General features: G+C 37.9%; 1 protein-coding gene across 4 annotated transcripts in view; it reads left to right on the forward strand.

The window, feature by feature from the left end:
* The window catches only part of CACNA2D1 (calcium voltage-gated channel auxiliary subunit alpha2delta 1), a 408,632-nt gene that overhangs the window by 375,273 nt on the left and 9,736 nt on the right, over positions 1-23,623 (forward strand). For all 4 annotated transcript variants that reach the window (XR_015795109.1, XM_088134901.1, XM_088134900.1 and 1 more), the window contains 14 exons: positions 1,590-1,687; positions 3,301-3,382; positions 3,624-3,686; positions 4,786-4,889; positions 7,339-7,416; positions 7,856-7,923; positions 8,983-9,027; positions 9,649-9,720; positions 9,835-9,987; positions 11,378-11,430; positions 12,777-12,832; positions 12,911-13,040; positions 13,679-13,791; positions 14,744-14,823. Coding sequence is in view for 3 of the 4 variants with exons in the window: in XM_088134901.1 (XP_087991027.1) it covers positions 1,590-1,687; positions 3,301-3,382; positions 3,624-3,686; positions 4,786-4,889; positions 7,339-7,416; positions 7,856-7,923; positions 8,983-9,027; positions 9,649-9,720; positions 9,835-9,987; positions 11,378-11,430; positions 12,777-12,832; positions 12,911-13,040; positions 13,679-13,791; positions 14,744-14,823 (1,195 nt within the window). In the remaining variant the exon portion in view is untranslated. The remainder of the gene's footprint in view (positions 1-1,589; positions 1,688-3,300; positions 3,383-3,623; positions 3,687-4,785; positions 4,890-7,338; positions 7,417-7,855; positions 7,924-8,982; positions 9,028-9,648; positions 9,721-9,834; positions 9,988-11,377; positions 11,431-12,776; positions 12,833-12,910; positions 13,041-13,678; positions 13,792-14,743; positions 14,824-23,623) is intronic.

Raw genomic sequence — 23,623 nt, forward strand, 5'->3', positions numbered from 1 at the left:
GTGATTTTTTAACTCCTTGTGGACCACCTTATGGAGCATTGTGGTCAAAAGAGCAAGGTGGCTGTCCTGGCATTGTGATTAAAGCTCTGCTCTTTCGTGTCTGCCGGTACTGCACAAGGAGCCGAGGCTTCAGTCAAGGTGTTGTGGCTGACATTTTGCCTGTTTTGACTCCCCCTTTAGAGGCTGCTGGTTTTGACTTTGACTTTTCAGAACTAAACGGTGCCTGGAAAAGTTCAAATAAAAAACCCATTCTACCCAAGTAGTGCCTCCCTATCATCATTTTTTTTTTAATTTGAAACCTTGCTACTTCCAGTTAGCTCAAATGAAATAAAGAAAGCAAACAAATAAATCATTGAACAAATCAATCCAGAGTTCTCATTCAAAGCACAAATGATCAGGCCCAAAGTATTATGTGACTCTCTGGAGAAGTCTGTCATGCTGGGAATAGTAGAAGGAAGGAGAAGAAGAGGACAACCAATAGCAAGGTGGATGGATTCAATTACAGTGGTGGTGGATGCACTGTTGAAAGACCCAGAGGACCAGGTTAGGGACAGATCCTCCTGGAGAAGATGTATCCATGTGACTGCTAAGAGTTGCCATTGACCTGGTGGCCCATAATCCATGTGGATGAAATAATTTGTCCTCACTTGTTCTTCCCAGAGGATTTTCCAGCTGTTAAACAGAAGTTTTCCTGGAAAACCTGTGAAGTCCTAACATCTGGACAATTCCTGACGGCCTGAAAATTTACCAGTGGGAGAAGTGGCTAAATGGAGTTCTCCTCTTCCCTTTTCTTGCCTTCTCTCATCTTGATGTGCCTCCTCTGACATTTCTTTGTCCTGTCAAACTGTGTTTCTCCCTGCCATGGAAATGTGACAACTAGCATGGCTTAGACTGTATCGTCCTTCTACTAGTCCATTTTCAACCATGAACAGCATCTTCTGGCTCTTTAGACTCATTTTGCATATGCCAGAAAACTGGATGTCATGGACCAGCATTCCCAACAACTTCTTAGACACCGTATTGCAATGAGTTTGGAAAACCTGTTACTTTGTAGAAAGTAACTTTCTTTAAAAGAAAACTTTGTTACTTTCAACAGGATTTATATTCACTGGTAAAATTAATTATAAAGGGAATAGGGATTGTGCTATAAGCATAGATATGTAATTTACGGCTATATTTTGAGGTAACTGTGGTTCGCATGAACAACCTCATGGAATCTTCCTGTCAACTTTTTAAGGCATCAGTCAACTCTTAAGGCCAGATCATGAAACAGACAGAGCAAGGATTTCAGGAACACTACTTTGCTATTGCAGGGTGTAATAACAGAGTCTTGAAAGCCTGTGAGAGTTTCCTTCATACCAAGGAAACTCTTTATATCTAAGGCATGATTATTCTGAGTTTCTTTCTTATGCCTCCCCCTTTCCCAGGACTCAGTTGTTGTTTTCTTTTTCTTGATGGTTCTTGTATTCTTTTATCAAGGTTATCTTTGTACGCCCCTATGCTGTCAAAGTTAGGAAACTTTGCAAAGCCCAACAAGATATGGTCCTTTAATTTCAAAATTTCATCTCATTTTGTTTACTTTTTTTTAGGGACTACTGTAGTACAGTGAAAATAACAGACAATAACACTGTATTTCTTCAGAATTTCATTGAATTTATGGATCAATATTCACCCGAAAACCCTTCATGTAAGTATGGTCTGTTCATTGAATTGCTTTCAGACAATAACACGGAAGGTGCATCAGTTTAGTTAAAATACAATCATGCAATAAAATAACACACAAAATTAAAATAGCATAAAACTAATCTGAGAATACCAGATTTTTCTCTAAAATCGCCAAATGTGAAAAGCATTGAGTGGCTTGCTCAGTGCTAGATTTTAACAAAGGGGGAAAAGTTCACATCTTCTCCTTTGTGAGAGTATAATGTAGTCTGTTGGTTGGAATGGTAGTCTTGGATATGGGAGATTCCGTTTCAAACTCTTATTAATCAGTGAAGTGGACTTGACCGTTGGAGTTAAATTACTTTATGTCATCCTAATGTGCTTTACCAATTTGTTATGATAATGACATTCTGATTTGAGCTTCTTGGAGGAAGAGCCTCTTGGAACCTTAAGGGCCTTATAGAGTGAGGATATTCCTTCCTTTTTAGAACTCATTTTGAAACTGCAACAACAGAAGAGAAACAACGACGGGTTTTTAATGGATAATGATTGCTTAAATCAGAGTTGATTCAGTTATGGGTGGCTGTAGTAGTATCACGCTCACTATTAGCACTAGTTGTTGTTTGCTTTTCATGGGAAACATTCAAATTTCATTACTGGCATCAGCAGATAGGGAAAGAAGGGTTCCTGCAGCCCTGGATACATATTGCCAGCCAGCCATTGTTTTGAGGGCATCTGCCCACTGCCACTGTTCCCATCCCCATGCTTCAAAAAAATCAGTATGCATCTGAGCCATGATTGTTTTCTAGGCCACAGGTTGGAGGCTACAGTGAGAAAAAGACCAGTACCAACAGAAGAAAATATATGTAGCTCAGGGTTGAACTATGGAGTCCTTGGGGTTCTATGAGCGTGGTTGTTTTCTTGCAGACGTTTCATTACTTGGCCAGGTAACATCTTCAGTGCTAGTTCCTGCCAATGGGGATGAGTGGGTTAGGGTGAACTGCGCTAAAGTTCTGCAGAGCCAGAAGCACTTGAAGGGAATATGCTCTATATACTGTAGGAGAATATATCTAACTCAGAGTTGAGTTGCTGGATTCTTGGTGTTCTCTGAGCTTACTACTCTTCCTGCAGACATTTCATTACCAGACTAGGTAACATCATCAGATCACTGATAATATAGATAAAAATGATCTCCTATACAAGAGCACTGATCATGTTACCTAGCCTGATAATGAAAGGTCTGCAGGAAGAGAAGCAGGCTCATAAAACATCAAGAACACCCAAATACTCCATTTGTTGCAGGTTCATGCATACCATATCCAGGTATTCAAGGCTCTATGAAATGCCACTATGGTGGAAGCCACCTGGATCTTGGAGGGAACTTCATACCAGAGGGCTATGACAGAGAAGATGTGCTTCCAATGTCCTGATAGATGTCATTATTTAATTGAAGGAGCACAGAGTGTGCCTACCCTGCTGGATTGAAGCAGCCAGACAGATACTAAGAGAGATAGGTGGTTCCTCAAGTAGCTGGGTCCTATGCCATGCAGAAATGTCTGAGCTAGACGGACCAATGACCTTACCAATCATGTTCCTCCACTAATCATTTGACATTTTTCCTTTATGTTTGTATGGTAGGTAATGGCATGGTGATGAGAGTTTTGCTGGATGCTGGCTTTACAAGTGAACTGGTCCAGAATTACTGGAGTAAGCAGGACCCGTGAGTATTCTATCTTTAACTCCTCTACCACATGCCATGAATAGTTCTATTTCTCAGTGCTCATGGTACCTTAAACTTCAGATCAGAACTTACGTTATTTCTTTTGATTGGATTGTTCAAAAGGTAACACAAAGAATGTGTACATTTAATGTTCTGCTGTAGAGGAACATTGTAAATATATGGTCAAGAATGCTGGCTAGCTCTTCTAAATTGATTGTGATTTAAATCTTTCTCTCCCTAGTGAGGGAATTACAGCACGATTTGTAGCTACTGATGGAGGGATCACTAGAGTATATCCAAAAAGGTAAGGGTCCATTTAATCTTGAATAGTGTGGCAGAGTTGCTGATAAAATCACATGCTTAAACTTCTGATTTGAGGCCAGAATTCCTGCAAAGTCCCATTGGCACAGTGAGTGGGAATGAAAAATTAAAATCTTGGAGTAAGTCAATATTTTGAGGTCCCCACATTCAATATCCTAGTTTTGATCAATTTGAGAAAGGCTTTCTCTAAAAAATGGTAGCCACTATACAGTAAGTGCTGGGGTATCCTGGTTTATATCTTCAAATAAAAGACATGTTGATCTGTAAAGTTTATAACTGTAGTTCTCACAAAATCAAAAATCCAGAGTGTGAGTTTTGAACATATATGTATAGATTTCACAATTTAACACATGCAAAAAAATCTCTCTGCTAAATCCTACTTATATAGCATGCTTGAGTTCCAATGTGCTACTTAAGACCTGTTCTGGAAAAGTATTGACTTTTTTGGAAAGATAATCATAATTCTTTACCTACACAAAAGGAGTAGGGCTTGCATCACAACACCATGTCTACCATCTTGCCTTTTTAGACACTACCATCACGACCACCACCAACTGCAGATGCCATTGTATTATGATAAGCTCCATTTTAAGATTCTCAGTTATTCTAGCTAATAATGTAATCCAGAGAAGGAAGTGCCTTGATTTCACTAGGGCTTACTTTCAGTATACCCACTTAGTACTTTTCTCATAATACATTTTTCTAGATACTCATTTACTTAGAGTCAGCTCTATGAGGTAGACCACGTCAGGAAACTGATTCCATAGGAAGACTAGAATTATACTTTATTGAGATATGCTACAGGAACAGAATCTTGCATGGCTTTCCTTTCCCTCACTTTTATACACCAGGGAGTCAGGGGGAGCCAATCTGTGTCTCTTCTAACACTTTCCCATCTCCCTGGGCTTAACACGTGCTTCTTCTGCACCTATTCTGGTCTTAACAGCTTCGGGGTGGCTTCTCCAAGGTCATCTCCATGGCTCTCAGCATTTAGTGACTTGCCTAGAATTGCACTACTAGCATTTAAACAAAAACCCTAGTGAATTACAATTAGAAAATTAATATCCATATCTTATGTTCAGTGCAGGCGAATATTGGACAGAAAATGCTGAAACATATGAACAGAGTTTCTACAAAAGGAGCTTAGATAATGAAAATTATATCTTCACCGCTCCATTCTTCAACCGTAAGTCACTGGATACTCACAACCTTCACAAACTTCTTCAGCAGTACATGCTCTATTGTAAAATTATATGCGGTTCTTAGTTCAGATCCAGGTCATTAGTGGAATATGGGATAATATTTAAGAGAATTACATATATTTAAGAGATTGGATTGGATTTACATCATGCAGTGCAATCAAGATAGTTTTTAAATGAAATAAACAGAGTAATGTATTATATTACAAACAGAAACTTAAGTAGTAATCTTCAGTTCTCTAACTCTTTATAGTTAACACTGATCTGTTGCAGTACCAATTCTGGATAGCAAGTTAGCAATTCTTACATAATGGTGGAATTTTAGAGAAACCTGAAAGAAGGATATATAAGGAGTATAAAGTAATGTTTCCTATAAGTTTTAGCAATACTATAAATAATCATAAGTTAGATAAACAATGCCAAAGGATGTGTGGAAAGCCACTTAGCCTAACCTTTCATGTTGGCAGAAAAAAATCCTTGAATGTTGATCTTTTTATTAAGGCTATATATTCCCAGGAAGAATTCTACTCATGTCTGAATAATGATAATTATTATTCTTGATAATTTTATTGGTGTGCACACAGTTTCATGGTACATCACAGAGTCCACCTAAAACTTAGTAAACTATTCAGTAACAACAAGCCCCTCTTTGCCTAGTGTTTGAATACAGGTGTGGGTGCAATGGTATCTTTCAGGGTTAATCTGAAGAGGGGAAAACAAGCTGGACTGGAGAAAGTGAACTTGTCTTGAAATACAAAATAAAGGGGATGAATGATTGACTCCTAATGTACTGGTGCCATCAGAGATGTCAACAGCTATCAATAATGATGCAGAAACATGTCACAATGGCACAACACAAGTTCCACCCTTTTGTACTTGCAAAGTCACATGCATGTACACAAGAGGTACATTATTATGTCAAGATGTGCATTTTGCTGCTGCTGCAGGCCTTCAGACCTGGCGCAATATGGTTCATGGGGTCACGAAGAGTCGGACACGACTTAACGACTAAACAACAACAAGCAGGCCTTCAGAAGACACCCATAGGTGCCACTCTGCAAACACATTCTAGAAGTCCCCAAATATGGGATGTTCTTGAAAGTTACTTGGTTAAAAGTAATTTTAACCTAAAGTTAACTAGGTCTTGCAATGTTTCCAAAAATATAGACCAAAGCCCAACAAAACACTTGTTGTATAGTTAACTTAGTTGTTAGAATCCTTTTTAGAATGATTTTTTTTTTCAAAGTATGGATAGGGAGAGGCTCACCATTTTATGCATACACATATACTCACATATTTTGTTGTATGGGTATGTGCAATGTCCATGTATACATTTGTGGAGAATGACATCTTGTGCCTAATATCAGGAGAGACTCACAGTGACTTTTTCCCCATCTGTATTTTGAGGATAACTGTTTTAATATTGTCTCAAATGGTATTAGGATTACTTAAAATCATTAAAATATTTACATCAATAAGTCACTATCCTTATGCTTGGAAAATGTTATCTCACATGGGATTAGAACTACTTAGAACACTAATGAGAGCCAGTTTGATGTAGTGATTAAAGGCACCAAGGTGACCTTGAGCCAGTCACTCCTTCTCAGCCCTAGGAAGGAGGCAATGGCAAACCACTTCTGAAATCTTGCCAAGAAAACTGCAGGGACTTCTCCAGGCAGACTCCAGGAGATGAAAACTGACTTGAAGGCATATACAAAACACCTCTCTAATACATTTGCATCAGTAAATCCTTATTTTCATGCTCTGGAAATATTGTCTCAAATGGGATTAGAACTATCTAAAATCACTAATATATTTTCAGTGGGTCACCATTCCCATGCTCTGGAAATACAGAACATCCTAAATGAAATGTCTTAGTCCTTCAAGTTTGTTCAGGGATGGGCAGCATGAAAGTTTGCATGTGAACTCAGCATCAGAAGCCATTAATATCATCCTTCAAAAGCAGAGAATTTCTGATTCTTGGAAGGATAGGAGATAAAGACTTACATACCAAGTTTGTCATTAAGGAATTATTTACTGTTGCTTATATTCAGCAAGTAAATTATTTTGAAACAAATATAAAATTACAGCAAAACTAATGAAAAGGTTTTTTTGTTTTTGTTTTTTTTACTCTTAAGGTAATTTAGACACTAATTCGAGAAAAAGAGTCATCGAATTATAATCTTGTTATTTAAATCAGTGTTTCCCAACCTCTGCAACTTTAAGATGTGTGGACGTCAACTCCCAAAATTCCCCAGCCAGAGTTGAAGTCCACACATCTTAAATTTGCAGAGGTTGAGAAACACTGATTTAAATCATACCTACTATTTTGATTTATGGTGACTTGAGTTTCTATGAAAATATTTCCATGCCAAGATTGTTTCAAAGTCAACTACTCTATTTTATCTCCCCCCCCTTTTTTTTTCTGACACTCAGGAAGTATCTATGAAGATGGCATCATGGTAAGCAAGGCTGTGAAGATAACTGTGAATGGAAAACTTCTGAAACCAGCAGGTAGGAAAGAATGGTATTGTCATTCCACAAAGAAATATAATTTGTCATTGAACAGAGTAATTCAAGTCTGTAAAACAAAGCCTGTGTTCAGGGGCATCTGAGAGGGGTGAGGTGTATGTCTCAACAACTTCAAAATGGCAGGTGCAATGGTGAACTCAAAGCCCCAGCTTTTCTATATGTGTGCAATGCACGCAGCACACATTAAAAAGGGGGAGGAGCCTCAATTGCCCAGTCATGCCTGCCATTTTGTTGACCCCCCTGTCTGTCTTATCTAGTATTCTTCTGAACCATGTCTTTTTGGCCGTACAAGTATTTCCAAAGATTTGTTAATACAGCTTTGGAAAAATTCTGGAGACCAAAGCATGGATTCAGAAAATATATACCATTTTGCAATGTTGATACATTTATTTTATTTTTCTCATGCTTCATGTATTGTCAGTGGTTGGAGTAAAAATCAGTCTGACCAACTGGATGAAAAATTTCACTACAATCACAACTAAAGATCAGGTGAGTTACATAGACTTCCCCTTCAATTTTTCCAGGACTTGTTTTGCAATCTTATGAGCTTCCGTTCAATAAAAAGTTAGAAATACTGCCCCCACCCTGTTGGTGTTCCATAAAACCCCGAAGATCTGATTGTTCTCACAGGCCTTGGGGTGAGACAGATGGGACCCCTTGTTGGGTGTGTTTTTGCTATTTTTGTTTTCTGTTTGTATATTGTGCTTGGATCCCATCTTGATTTTGGTTTGTATTGGTGTTTGTGTTTCTATCTGTGAACCACCCAGCATTCAAATTTAAATAAATAAATAAATAAATAAATAAATAAATAAATAAATAAACAAACATCCATATTATTCTCCCCCCCGCTCCAAAAAAAGAAGCCGATGTTACTTTATCACCAAAATCCACTAGATTAGGGGTAAGCAAGTCAGAAATTGTTATTGTTTTCTTTTTCTTTTATTTGTGTTATGGTTGATATCTTAAATTGTTGTTAGCCACCTAGAGTCACAGGTGAGGTGGGCAGCCACCTAAGCCTTTTAAATAAAAACTTTTTAAAGTTTTTTTTTTTAAATGGATAGTAACTTCTATACAATATCAAAGCCACAATCAGAAATATCTAGAGGACATTAACTCTGTAAAAACAGGGAACTGTGAGCAATTGGAAAACAGATATTCTTAACAGGTTCTTTATTTGTTGGCTAAGATAGGTCAAAGAACAACCTAGTGAATCCAAAACCTAATCCTATTCTTGCCCTGCCTCTCCTCAAACCTTGGGTTGGCCATCTGTGCAACTGCCAACGTTGGTTCAAACATTTGTGCGGCAGAGAAGGTGTTTTCTTGGATGCCCTCATTTTGTACAGTGTGTACAGATGAAGGCTCTTTCAGGGTGACCAAGGAGAAGGTTGTGCTCTCCTATCTAAGAGCGGTAAAAAGAAGGATTTGGGTTTTTTGTCCAGCTCCTCTCAGGGAAATATCTGACAACTTGGATCATGCCATGCATATTATGTCTTCATCCTTTTTGAAAGAGGAATGGTTTTATGAATGCAATACACTTACATTTTTCAGTGCAAAAGTGGAAGTGAACTTTGCGGATGTGAAAAGAACAGTCCGGTAAGAGAAATAATACTTCTTGCCAAAACTGAGGCTTCAGAGGCTTCCTTTGCCAAATAAACTCATTGTTAACATCTCACCTGCTTTAAGGGTTTATAACAGGATAATTATTTGATGTAGTTGTGGACTTTTGAAGGTGCTATGTAAATGTTAAGCATTAATATCATTATTAATATTAATATTAATTTTCCCTTCTACCATTCAGATCTCTGGTTTGAACAAACACATTGCAAATCAAATGTGCAGCCACATTTATATTTCCAAAACCAAAAACAAGCATAAAGATCCATTGGAGAAAAATTATTATAGTTAATAATAGTAATTCTCAGAGAGTGTTTGAGTCTCAGGGTCCTCCATCACTAGTAACTGGTTTCAATTCTGAGAGAGAAGAACAGCACAATTTCATATTTGTTAGTGCTTGCTAGCTAGAAATTAATATTTTACTACAGATATTCCACTGTAATTTAATCCAGAAATTCTCCAAAGATCATAACAGACATTTTATACTCCAAAGCACATGATTATCTAACTTGTGAATAAAATCTTAGCTTATTATTTTTCTGTTTATATTCAGTTTGAAGGTAAATTTCAATTATTTTCTGCTATTCTTCTTTCGGCTAGCACGTTGATTGTGTTATCCTTGATGATGGGGGATTTCTTTTGATGACCAACCAAGATAATTATATTCCAGAGGTACGTGTATGAATTAAGGATGATGCGCATGAATTAAGCATGAAACACATTAAGCAGTTGCCTCACCTCTGTTTAAAGACTGATCGTTGGGTAAAACCTTTCTTTTTACATTAGATTGGAAAATTTTTTGGTGAGATTGACCCAGGCCTCATGCGAAATCTCATCAATATGTCCTTATATGCCTTCAACAAGTCTTACGACTATCAGTCTGTGTGCGATCCAGAAGAAGAACCAAAACAAGGAGCTGGCCTCCGCTCCATCAATGTGGTCAGTATGGATTGCACCTTTTCATCCAATTTTTATTCATATAAGTTCAAGTTTACTATGATCTGGCCAATGTCAATGTCAAATCTAAAATGATAAAATGCTAAGAAAATTAAGAACTAAAGGAAAAGGTAAAATACATAGATGAAGGGCATAGAAAGAGTATAAGTGCAGACTGCAAGGTATTAAATAGAGATTAAAAGAACTAATGACAACAGGGGGAACAACAAGCCTTAGAATTGACAATGAAGGTATCAAAGTGGTGGATAGCTTCTGCCTTTGACAGGCCCAGCCCAAGAACAACGGTGAAACAGTCCAGTTGAATTCAGTTCCTTTATTTGCTTACACCATATAGGCAGAATCTTGCAAACTACTGCAAGTAATGGATATACCCTGGGAGATTCTCAGGGAGTGGCTATCCTGAACTCCTTTCACCTTCCACACTCCTCCTGTGGACTGTGTTGTCTTCTGTCTCCTTTCCCTTCCTGGAACACACCCCTTCCTTCCTGATAGCCTTGTTCTCTGCTGCAATCCACCACAGCCTTTTAGGATCAACCACCAACAGTAAAGGAACAAACAATCAAGAAATACACCACAGACTAGCATTTGGTAGAGCAGCCATGAAGGCCTTGGAAAAGATACTCAAATGCCATGATGAGTCTGTACCTACAGAGATCAGAATAGTGCAAGCCATGGTATTCCCTGTGATTCTTTATGGAAGCAAAAGTTGGACTTTGAAAAAGCAGGATAGGAAAAGTATTGATGCTTTTAAACCTTGCTGTTGGAGAAGACTCCTCAGAAAACCATGGACAGCCAAGAAAACAAACTGATGGAACAAATCAACCCAGAGTTCTCACTTGAGGCACAAATGACCAGGCTGAAATTATCCAGCTTTGGACATATCATGCAAAGGCCTAGCTCTCTGGAGATGTCTGTGATGCTGGGAAAGATGGGAGAAAAGAGAAGAGGACAACCAGCAGCAAGTTGGATGGTCTCAACTATAATAGCAATGAGTGCACTGTTGGAAGTGCTGAGGGACCAGGGATAGGTTAGGGGTTGATTGTCATGGAGAACATCTATTTGGTCACTAGGAGTCAACAACAACTTGATGGCATGTAATCCATCAATCAATCAATGAGGAAATAAAATGTTAACAATAGCATATTGAAAAAATATAATTGTTTGGATATTAAGAGTTAAAGTAGGAGCCCCCACAATATTAGCATGTTAAGAAAAACTTTGTAAAACGTAACCCACCAAAAAATAGAGGTGACAGGGAGATTCTATAAATACATTTTAAAAAAATATCAATATGTGGGTGGTGGATGGGGAGAATCCATATGTGTTTTTAGAGATTCTTCTAAGATTATACTCTTTTTTTCCTCTATTCTAGCCTACAATAGCAGATATTTTACACCTTGGTTGGTGGGCTTCTGCAGCTGCCTGGTAAGTTGGAATTTGCAGGTAGGATTATTATACATTTCAACCACATGAAACCCTGTTAGTAGGAAGAATTAGTCCCATTGATATTTCCCTTCATGTTCTCCTTGTTTAACTTGATTTTTAAAAGAATTAGTTACCTTTTCTCCCATCCCAAAAAGATGTTTGAAATGGGTCATGTCATGAACATCAAGAATTTTGATTTCTGTAGTTGAATGTCTGCTTTGGACAGTGATTCAGGAGAAAACTAAACTGGATTAAAATTGGAATGGGTTATCGGGGCTGATATCAAACCTGGAGGTCTGGCCATGGTTTGATTTTAGTACTTAGCCTTCCCCCACCAACAATATTGGTACAGATTTGCAGAGATGAGAAAGGCCATGCTGAGGTGGGGGTTTCAGTGAATATGTGATCAGAATAAAAGAAAAATGGCAGCTTTCAAAAATCAGTGCAAGGAAACAAGACTAAGAACTTTTGTGGTCAAACAGATGTTCCATGTTAATGATTCATGAAGGTAGCAAAAGGAAGGAATGCTGTGTAAAGAATGTCTGGTGGGGAATTGAGAAGGCACACTAACAATTTCAGAAAGACAAAACTGCAATAATTGAATACATGAACATATCCAGAGGCCTCTTACTTCTGCAACCCTACTAACAGAGGCCAGGCTGTCATAAGATACTATTCTGTGGGAAATAGCTTGGCTCATTTTACCAGTTCGTCTTGTATGATAGGAAGAGGGAGGAAAAGTTTACAGAGCTGTAATATTAACATAGAATGTCTAAAAAATATTCGTGGACATTTTTGCAAGTGAAGGAGAGATGATAAATAGAATTCTTGCCAAACTGTAATACCTGCACTTCTGACCTATTCATAATTTAAGTATTGTTTGACCTACCTATCTTCTGATTGGTATATACACTTCACTTTTTTTTCCTTAAGTATCACAGAGATATGGATATTACATTATGTTGTGCTTTCATTTTCCAAGGTTTTATATGACTTCCACCCTCCCTTTAGAGGAGGGGGGAATTTCTGAATTTTTTCACCATGTATATCCTGTGTGATGTTTTTACTCATATTGACCATCAGGAGGCAGTACACAACCAGTTTTGTTCTATTTGGAACTCATCAGGTATACATAGTCCCAGATCTTGCCTAGATCTTAGTTAGTCATTTTACTGAGCTCTGCACATAACCCTTGATTCTCTTGTTGCTATGGTTGGTATACATTTAGGCATATACAAAACATGGAAGTAACAGCACATGAAATATAAGAATTCTTCATTGCTATGGTTGTTATAATGGATACTAATATAGTTACTATATCCCTGTACAATTATTTGTTGATCTAGGTCTATTTTGCAGCAGCTATTTTGGGGGCTGACCTTCCCACGTTTCCTTGGAGCAGGTAAGTGAAGAATCTGGGGAGAAAGAGTGTTTACGTTAGAAGCTTCACTCAGAGCTGAACATCTTTTCTGTTTCATAGTGGAAGTAGAAGATGAAGATTTCAGCGCCATCCCGTCAAAACAGAGCTGTATCACGGTACAAACGCAATATTTCTTTGGGAACGATGAGAAATCCTTCAATGGCATCCTTGACTGTATCAACTGTTCTAGGTAGGTTTCACTTACAAATTCTAATGTGATTTTTCCCTCTTAATAATGTTTAAAATATAAAGAAGCAAATGTACAGGTGGGCAAACATAACATATGTTTGCAACCTTTAAAACAGCCACATCTTTCTCTGGAATTGCATAGGAAAGCCTGCTTTTAAGGGGTTGCAGAGAGATGCTACATATGTGCTCCCATGTGCTCCAGAGCAGATTTTGAAAATCAAATCTGAAGTCCTGCAGAGTTTATATGTATTTCAGTAGCATGTGCTTTATAGTCCTTATGACAGAATGTTAGGGAACAGAAGGTATGAGAGATGCATTACTTAGGGCGTGAAGGTAGCCATATCTCTTGGAAGGGTCAGCATATCATGATGCTTCTTGTAGGTTTGCAGCTGAAGCAGAATGATCCCAGTGAACATTGGGGAACATCCATGAACATTCTTCCAAATGCTTGGTACTTTTAGAAATAATTTACATAATCATGGCTATTGCGGCTATTCCAAACATGATTTGCATTGACCTTTTGGAGTTTTAATCAGCAAGTTCACCCTCTGATTCTCAAATTTATTGGTAGAATGAGGGCAGGCTCATTTCTTGCATTTTGGCATTAACTGTTGGGTGTTGTTTTGCTTTCATTCTCAGGCTTTTTCATGCAGAGAAAATTTCCAACACAAATTTGGTTTTCATCATGAGTGACAGTAAAGAATTGTGCCATCACTGTGATGCAAGGCCACTGATGCAAGCAGAGAAGCCTGGTATCCTTTCCAGCTTAACTTGAGACTGGATTTGTACTTGCTTACAAAAGAACATTGGAAACAGCTGAAGAACCTGATTCTAAACTAAAACCTGGACCTGTAGTAGTTTTGTGTTGTGTGTGTGTATGTGTGTGTGTGTTGGATGTTATGTTACCCCATACCAGCATCCTGTCTATATGATCTTAATAAGTACATTACCATTGATTGATTGATTGATTGATTATGTTCCATCATGTCACTCTTGACTTTTTAGCAGGCACACAGGTAGACCTTCTCCAGGATAAAACATAACCATAGCTTCAGAGCAATATAAAACCAGTTAAGGCATTTACTCCTTCCAAGAATATAACAATTCTTTCCTGTCTCATTTTTTAGGATAGAATTATAATATCCTATCCTGAGCTCATGTCCAACATATCCTCCATACTATCCCATTTTTTCCTTGGTCCTTCAGTCCCAATCCTTTTCGTACACACATTACAGCAGGACAATTGACATATATACTTTCTACTTTCTAATTCACATGTACGTTCTCTACTATTATTATTTCTATAATAAAGGAAAATAAAGGGTGTGTGACAAGTTCCCCCTTCCCCTCCCCCCATAAGCCCTCTTGAAGTGAATGAGATGTACTTCTAAGCATGTCTGGAATATAAGTCCAGCCTTATCACGGAAAGAGAAGGCATTAGATGGTAGAGCTGAAGACCAAACAGATTGCTTGCCCCAAAGCTAGTGGTCATCAAAGTTGAATGCTGTTGTTGTTGTTGTTGTTGTTGTTATCACAATGGAAATGTTTAATCGAAGCTACCTGATTAGTTGACTACCGAGCCTGGAATGGGGTGTGCTGTCTTGTTCTTTGCTCAGATAGCAACATGTCTTGTCCTCGTCTTAACATAATTGTGTTGTCTGAGTAGAGAGGAGAATTCTGTTGTGTTCCTTAATCAAGGTTTAGATGAAGGACCTAATCCATGTGAAATGGTTCAACGCCCCAGGTACAGGAAAGGACCAGATGCCTGTTTTGATGATGCTAAAGTGAGTCTCATCTTCTGAGAAAGTGGCTTCATAGACATAAGATCTTTCTTTCTCTTTCTCTTTCTCTTTCTCTTTCTCTCTCTCTCTCCCCCTCAGAATAGTTTGCATCTTGAATTGACTGTACTCTCTCTCTCATTAAATGTACTGTTCACTCCAGATCAGAGCTGTTCTAATGCAAATGTTCTCACAGTTAACTTAAAATTAACAGCTGCTTTTTCTGAGTTGCCTTTCCTATACTGACTGTGCTTTCACACATGATTCCTATCTTAAAAAAATAGGACAGTCTGTGCCGGCTTTCTCTACACGGTCATGGCAAACTTCCATAGTGTCTTCAGAATCCTTGAAAGGTGGCCTTTCAAATACTGTGGTTTCTCCTTCTGACTCATAGGCATAATGCATTTTCCTTGTTCCAAATCTCTCTATTTGTGGCACATTGAGATCTAGAGAATATTGCTCCTCTGTTTCAAAGAGGATTCATTGTAAAGGGATGGTACATTAGCACAGTGACACAGATACAATTATTTAATTTTGCTCATGTTATGAAGTACCCGGAATGTTGAAAATCTTTGTGCCCTCACAATTGCTGTGATCTAGCAAAACAGCTTATGAACAAATATTTAACTTTGACATCCACACACACATATTGTATTGTTTAAACAGCCTGAAAAGATCCAAGCTAGGCAGATAGGAATAAAAGAGACTACACACACACACACACACGCACAAATATGTACATATGGTAAAATATCACATACTGTAACACAAATATTATCTTGACTTTCCTCTGTTAAAAAAGATCTCCATAGGGTTTCAGATAAGCTGTTTACAGAGCATGGTATTCATGAAAACCCATGATTTAAAAAAAAATTAGCAGAGTTTTTTTTTTTTTTAGATGGTACATGCAGTACTTGTGAAATATAAGTGCTCTATTTTTATTCGCTCTGGAAAAAATCCCACGTAGGATATAGTCTTTGCTTTAAAAAGAGAGTTTCCTCATGCCAACATTTCACAGTCCAAGATCGGTGTTATACTATATACCTTTTTAGGTTGCAACAAACATGCATGAATTATGCATCCATTTGTGAATGCATGCATGTATGCATATACAAACACACTCAGTCGCAGATCATGTTCTTCATCAGGAGGACATTAGAACAACCGGTTTTAGCAGTAAAAATGTTTACATATGAGAACATCTGCTTTATTGGGAAAATGGGAAGGACTCTCAGAAACGTTTGATGATCTCCATGATCTACTAACACTGGATATTTGTGTGTGAACGTACAAAGGCGTTTTGCTTATTAGCTTGATGTGCTCTTCTGTGTGGTAGTCATGTAATGGTAACACTTGGATACTTTGGGTTAAGTTTCCTTTGCAATTCTCCCTGTGAAATGCTTTGCTCTTTGCTTTTCACATTAACTCTGCTGTCGGCCAGCAAACTGCATGAAATTTCATCTTGTGTGTGTTTCTTTCTGTGTTTTCTTTCCTTTCCTCTACTTGCTACTTTGCCCGTTATTAATAGGATCAGCCTCTATGCACAACGAACTTCGCCACTGCCATGATGCCCACTTCTATCTTCATTTTTCTGCAAGTTTTCATGTGGTGTGGATGGTCAGTTACTTTCTCTAACTTTGTGTTTTATTTCATTTTTTCCCCCAAAGTTTAGCAGTTTTTTGCACATCATTAGAGCAAGGACGTGAAGGGAATTAAGAACAACTATTGGTTATAATATGAAAGGGATGACCGACAAATAGGCCCTATTCAAAACTTGGTTTCTCCCAGAAAGAGGTTGGGAGCTGGTTAAGATCATTCCCTCCCCTCCCCTCCCCTCCCCTCCCCTCCCCTCCCCTCCCCTCCCCTCCCCTCCCCTCCCCTCCCCTTCCTTCCTTCCTTCCTTCCTTCCTTCCTTCCTTCCTTCCTTCCTTCCTTCCTTCCTTCCTTCCTTCCTTCCAAATTCTTTGGTTACTTGTTTTTTTTTTTTAAGTCATGGATAGTAATTCACTTAATTCAGCTATTTGCTTCTTCCAATGGTAAACCCTCCTAATCTCTTCCAAGGGCTATTGGGTATAACCACACTAGGACTTCTATTCCCATTTCATTGTTGTAGTAGATCTTTAATTTTCACATGGAAGGGATGGATCATTATTCAAGGAAGTAACACAGACTTTACATGGTTAAGATGCCTCATCCAGTTTTTAGTAAGGTTCTGAAGAAGCCAAATCAAGACAGAACTCCTTTCCAGACTCTGGACTTCTGGTTGTCAATTAAGATAGTATTTGACTAGATAGACTGTTGATCTGGCTCCTATTATGCATCCATATACAGGTCCCTGAATTTATGCAAACAGTATGGGTGTGTGAATCAGCCAAGATCTAATTTAAGGATTTGAGTCCATTTAATTAAAATTTGCATTTCAATTCAAAGAGTTGTGTTGAGTCAATCTGAATTTGTGGTTTAAACATCATTCAAAAGGGTGTTTCAAGTGAACTGTCCTTGAATCAAAACTTTGCACAGCCCAAGTATACTCTTATAGATTTGTAGAGCTAATAGTGTTTACTATAAAATCAACCATAAGACCGTAACAATAACAATTCAGGAATCTGAAAGAACATAATCAGTTTGAAAATAACTTGGATTGCTTAATATTCACAAAACACTAGCTATATATTTTCAATAGTGGTGTCTGCTAATAGGATACAAAGATGGGAATCAACAGAATTTCTTGAATAAAGCATAAGAGAAGTAAACTCTGATTTTTTATCCCTATAAAAATAATGTACAGATGATTATGAGGAAGTGTTTCTGTCACATCACTTCCATACAGGTAGAATCTCAAAGGCGAAGGCACCCCTTTAAATTTGTCTTCCATGACTGCAGGTTCAAAGAATTAAGCCATGGGGTGGGTGGGTGGTGGTGGAAAACTTTCTGTATTTTGGAATATTTACCATTGTTCAAGATAGTTGGAAGCACAACAACCATTTCTTTTTTCAGAGGTGTTATTCTGGAAGGTCATCATAAATATAAAGATAACCTATTATTTGAACACTGTACAAATGCACATGACTTGGAATGGAAAGCATGCACTATATATTATCTTAAACCTTTTTTGAGCTGGTTGACCCATTTGGAATGTTAAGTGGTGCTATTACAACACTGGGAGTCGTTTGCCCATTTATAATATCCTTGCTTTGGTTGGTGTCACTAGTTGCAAAACAATCATTTGCCAGAAGATAATTTGGCAAAGTTTTCCCTCAGTTTGTCTAGCCCTATAGGATGCTACTGTACCTAACTCCTCCAGCTTATCTTCACAATTCCCTCTTAGCTCAGGAGTTAGGCACAGGTCCAAGCAAAACATAAGCTGTGGCCATCTTCCACATTTATTTTCTGAGAGGCCCTATGGGGCCCAGGACCATTCTTGAAAATGCTGCTGCTTTGCTTCCTTTATGCTAGATTGTTGTTTATATTAATCCAAAGAATAATATTTTAAGTCATGTAGGGCAGAGAGCATGAAGGGCACAAGTCCCTATAGGAGTGGCACTTTGGAGATTCCATGGTATGAAACAGCCTTCCACTCTGGGATTTAGATTTTTCTATGCTAAGTGCATGGTTTCCAGCCATAATTACCAGCCAGAGGTCCTTGCAACATCAAGTCCATCTCCAGAGCTCAGTCTATGCTTTTACATGCCACCACAATTGGATTCTGTGCCAAATTCTCCTTGGGATGTCAGATGGCTTATGATTAGATCAGCACATGACAGCTTCCACTCAAAAGGATAAAGGTTATATATTTCTTGATTGTGTTTTATTGTACATTTCCCCAGGAAAAATCAAGGCTATCGACTATAGGTTACTAGGCAGACTACCCACCTGGTTAATCACCAGACTCCTGCAAATAATGCTTTAGGATTGTTTAAAAAATGCAGGATATAATTTTTTAAAAATGGAATTTATATTTTACATGTAAATAAAATATTGATAAATAAGACTTCAGGCAGTCCTAACTGATATATTTCGGAGTGTCTTGTACACAGACCTTCTAATAGAGAAGATTTGTTTATAACATGCATCAGAAGTAGAATGAAGAAAGATGAACTTGGGTGTGTGTGTGTGGCTGTGTGTGTGTAAAAAAAGCTCTCACAAATGCTGTGCAACTCTGGATCCACAAGGGAATTGATAGCATTAATACCATCAGAGTGATTCTTGTCTGCTTCTCTCAATATGCCTCTGGGAGGTTATGTGCAATATTCAAAACTGGATACTAAGTTGGTAATTCACAACTGTGAGTATATCCACAACTACTTATTTACCTAGGATATTTTATAGAGTTAAACAACCAAGGAAAGTATTGTAAAGAATTTCCATTTTCCAGCATTTTCTGTCCTAGAGACGAATCATACTTTGACCAAAACCAGTGAGGACATTCTGCCTTTATTCTGGCCTTATGGTCCTGCAATATCACTAGAAGGAGGCTCTAAGAGCTTCTAACAAATAAAAGTTAAAAAAAAATAGCTTGCTGCTTTTCTCTATTAAGACAGATTGCATTTAATTATTTTCAGATATATTTTAGATATTTAATATTCATCTGTAATGATATAGAGTTCCTTTAATGCATGAAAAGATGAGTTAGTACTTTCTGGCATTGGTTTACCTTCATAACCATAATTACATTCCCTCCTAGCTAGCTGGCTTTTAGTTATTTTACACTGTACTGCAAGTATATCCATAATCAAGAAGAATATCTTCCTTCTGTTTTGTCAGGAAGTAACAAAAGCAAATTTAGCTCATCTGATCTTTTCCTTCACTTGGATGCTAGCTGTACATAGTGCTTCGCCTTCCTTATTATTCAGTCAATATACCTGAATTCCAAGGTTTAACTTGATTGAGCAGAGGTGAGCCTGGATGGAGATACAAAAGGCAAGAAGTGAGACAATTAGGTTTCTTCATCTCAAACTTTGCCCTTCTGGAACCTGTGTGCAAGCCCAACTTAGCTTGTGGATATCATCATCTTCAGACCCTTTATGTATGTTAGAAGTCCATTTGGGATTTCATCCATTCTACTGATACACATTTCTGACCCAAAATGTAGGCTAGGTTGTCCATTACAAATATGGGCAAAGGAGCCAGTAAGGAGGTCAGATTCAAAATCCCTGTCTCATTATGTTGTACAGTGTTAATATAGTCTACCGTATCATGCAAGTTTAACATGCCTCTGTAAATTGAGAATCCTGTGAACAGGAGAAAATAGGTTGCAAAAAACAAAACACCTAAACCCTGTGATCCCTCTGTGTGATTAATTCAGAAATCAAAAATGGGAGAAAGCTTATCTTGAGTTCAAGGTTTTGGAGGATCAAAACAAGTAGGGAAACTAATTAGGAGCCATTTGATCTTACAACAAATTCTGTTGGTAGAAATAAAATACTGAAGCAAAAAACAATCTGAATATAATCTCAGTGGATTTTTCAGCTTCATTCATACAATCAGAATTAGGTGCCTCCTTAACACATAAATAAATGTTTATGAGTATGATTTGCAGATATAAGTTAAAAGAATATAGTTCCCTTAAAGCACCAACCCAATGATGCCCTCTCTGTGCTTGACATCATACTGCAGTATGTGAATCTGCAAATCTCCTGTGTGAAATTTGAATCTTTTGATTTACATGGGAAGTATCTGAGCCATTATGAGAAATGGGTGATGCTACAGAAGAGATCTCTTCCAAATTCACAATGAGAAGTGATGGGAGAAACAGTGAATGATGCTATTTTAACTGGCTGTATGTGTTGATGGGTATATTTTATAAATTGGTTCTTCTGTATTGATCCCACACTCTTTTGACTCAGTGAGTGTGCCCTGGATTGCTTGCACAACTAAAGCCCCCACTTTGCTTTCCTTTGTACGTGATTGTGAATTGCTCCTGCCTCCTGTCTGAACCAAAGATGACCCCAGAAAAGCCACATGTTTGGAGTGGGATGTGAATGGTCATGTACTAAGTCAATAGGATGTCCCCAGTTTGTGGAAAAATATGATCCATATTCAATTGTCATTTCATGGCTAAGGTAAGCCATGAAAAAGGGCTTAGAAATATTGTCATCATGCCTTTATGGAAAGCCTCCTCTCTGGAAATCTTTGCCTCATAAATTCTTGATAGTCCTACTGACAATCACAGAAAGGAGTAAGAAGGATTCAAGAGATATGTCATAATAATAGTAGTAGTAATAGTAATAGTAATTATTATTTAAACTCATATTAAATTAAGAAACTCTTTATTAAATTTATTAAATCTCTGCAGTTGTTGATAACCAGTGCAGTTGTCCTGTGCTATTTTTGAACAAAGAAAGGTTGGACAGTCTATTAAATAATCTCATGGTTGAAATAATAAGTTGCATAGTGAGTCAGATTTTTTTTCTTAGCCTCCTATGTATATTTTATTTTTTAAGAAATCTGATTAAAGGTTCATTCGTCATTCCAAAAGTACTATTAAGCTTATTTCCAAACTTGTGAGTGCTGGAGGATTTTTAGAACTTTCTGAAAATAAATCTCTTTTTAGCTAGCTTTTCTCTGAGTCATTCATATTACATTTCAAGGAACTTTTCTATATGTGGGATGAATAACAATGAAGTGACTTGATACATACTCTTTATTTTTAAAACCAAAACAAGATTTTTTCCAATATAGACAAATAACATGCAGCGATCAGACAATTACTCATAGTATATATATCAGCAATTTCTTATTCCTTTTTCTGACAAAACCCTTTCTTTCTTTGCTATCATATCAACAGGACACTTACTTCTGTATTGTGATCTAATTTACAGTAAGGATGATCTTGCAAAGATCAAAAAAGCTAAGATGGCATGTGATGACAGCCCCACCCCTTTTTATGAACATTGCACATGCGATTCATTCATATTAAAAAGGAGTGACGCTGTCGTCACACTGCTATGGCTGCCATTTTGACTTTTTTTTTTTTAAATCTCCCAGAAGCTGCTGTTAACAGTCAGCAAAAAGTAGCTTTGTTTCTTATTTCAGCTTACAAAAATACGCACACCCTGTGTATTATTTAAGGCTGGTCAAGAACCATACTAAAGTGATTTCACGTAAGCACGTTGCTAAAACAGGTTTTTGACCAAACTATTTTAAAATGGTCCCTAAATGTGAAGCAGCAGTGAAGAAAAGGGTCTCCTGCTCACACATATCGTATTTGAGGTCATATTTTAATCAAGTGCAGAGTTATAATGAGCTCATATTGGATCTGAAATAATAATAATATTGTCTATATTTACATATAATAGAGGTGGGAACCTATTATCTATGGTCTCACACATAGTTTCATGCATCTGTGGTTGATAAATAGGGATTTCACCCATGCTATGAGAGGAAAACGGAGGGTGCACACATTGGAAAAGCAGAACAACCATAGGATCCACAAGTTCCCGTACCCTCAAGGTCTTGTTTTTTTCATAATTTCACAATCTCTGGGTTTGCACTGGAATAGAACTCCTGAGAATAACAAGGGCTACCTATATATAAATATATTGTTGGTCACCATTATTTTTGAAGCCTGTTGCATGGAAAAGGTTGAAAGATTTGTTTTCTGTTGAGGCCAAGAGCAGAAGTAGATTTAATGGGCTAAATGCACTTAATGGGGCTGCCCTTGAGGTCTGCCAAGAAGATACAGCTGGTCCAGAATACAGAAGTGCAAATAATGATGGGCAAGCTTCACTGTGCCCATATTACACTCCTGCTACATGAACTGCATTAGTTGTCAGTTGGTAGGTGCAGTTCAAGAGGTTGGTTATCACCTATAAAGCCTTATGTGTCAGGACCTAGCTATTTGAGGGACTGCCTTTCTCCTGTAATGTCTACCCGCTTCTTCAGGTTTGGCTTGTGTAGACTCCAGTCAATGTCATCTAGTGGGATCCAGACAGTGGGCCTTTTTTATTAATGCAACTGCCTCCCTGGAGATCCATATGGCCCCCACTTTGCCCACCAAGCATTCTGTTATAAACCAGCTTTCATCCATTTATGTATTTTAGACTTTTATATGGCTGCCCATCTTAAACCAAACCATGGGTGGCTCACAACCCAAGGATAAAACAGGGTTTTTTTTAAAAAAAATTCAGTCTGTTCAATTGTGTCTGATTCTCAGAGACTGCCTGGACAAGTCCCTGCAGTTTTCTTGGCAAGGTTTTTCAGAAGTGGTTTGCCATTGCCTCCTTGAGAGAAAGTGATTGGCCCAAGGTCACCCAGCTGGCTTTGTGCCTAGGTGGGACTAGAACTCATGGTCTCCTGGTTTCTAGCCTGATGCCTTAACTACTACACCACACTGGCTCTCTAAATAAATAAACAAACAAACAAATGTACACAGACACACACGCATACACACACCAACAATAAAGCAAAAACAGTAAAACCTGGTGCCACAGCTAAACTTCCCCCATGCCAATCTCAGCCTGTCCCAATACTTGGGGGGAAAAGCAGGTTTAAGTGCTGTTCAGAAAGTTGAAAGAGTGGGGGCCTGCCAGGTCTCAAGGGGAAGGGTGTTCCATAGGAGAATGGAAAAAAGGGGTGCTTCCAAGGTCCCATTAGATGGCAACATGTAAGAGAAGAGACCTGGAGCATGCCTAACCTATCCAATCTGTTCAGATGGACTTGTTGAAAATACATTCCCTCATATCACCTCATACTCCATCATAGATTATGTTCCCACCATTATGCCTTCATATAAAGGCGTGGATTCATTTCAGATGTAATGTTCTTTTTAATCTTGCGAAGCTGCCCAGAGTCATTTTGGAGTTGG

Source organism: Python bivittatus, unplaced genomic scaffold (assembly GCF_059951505.1).
Source record: "Python bivittatus isolate LINGU-HERP-01145 unplaced genomic scaffold, Pbiv_v1 ctg000120_np1212, whole genome shotgun sequence".
Lineage (NCBI taxonomy): Eukaryota > Metazoa > Chordata > Lepidosauria > Squamata > Pythonidae > Python > Python bivittatus.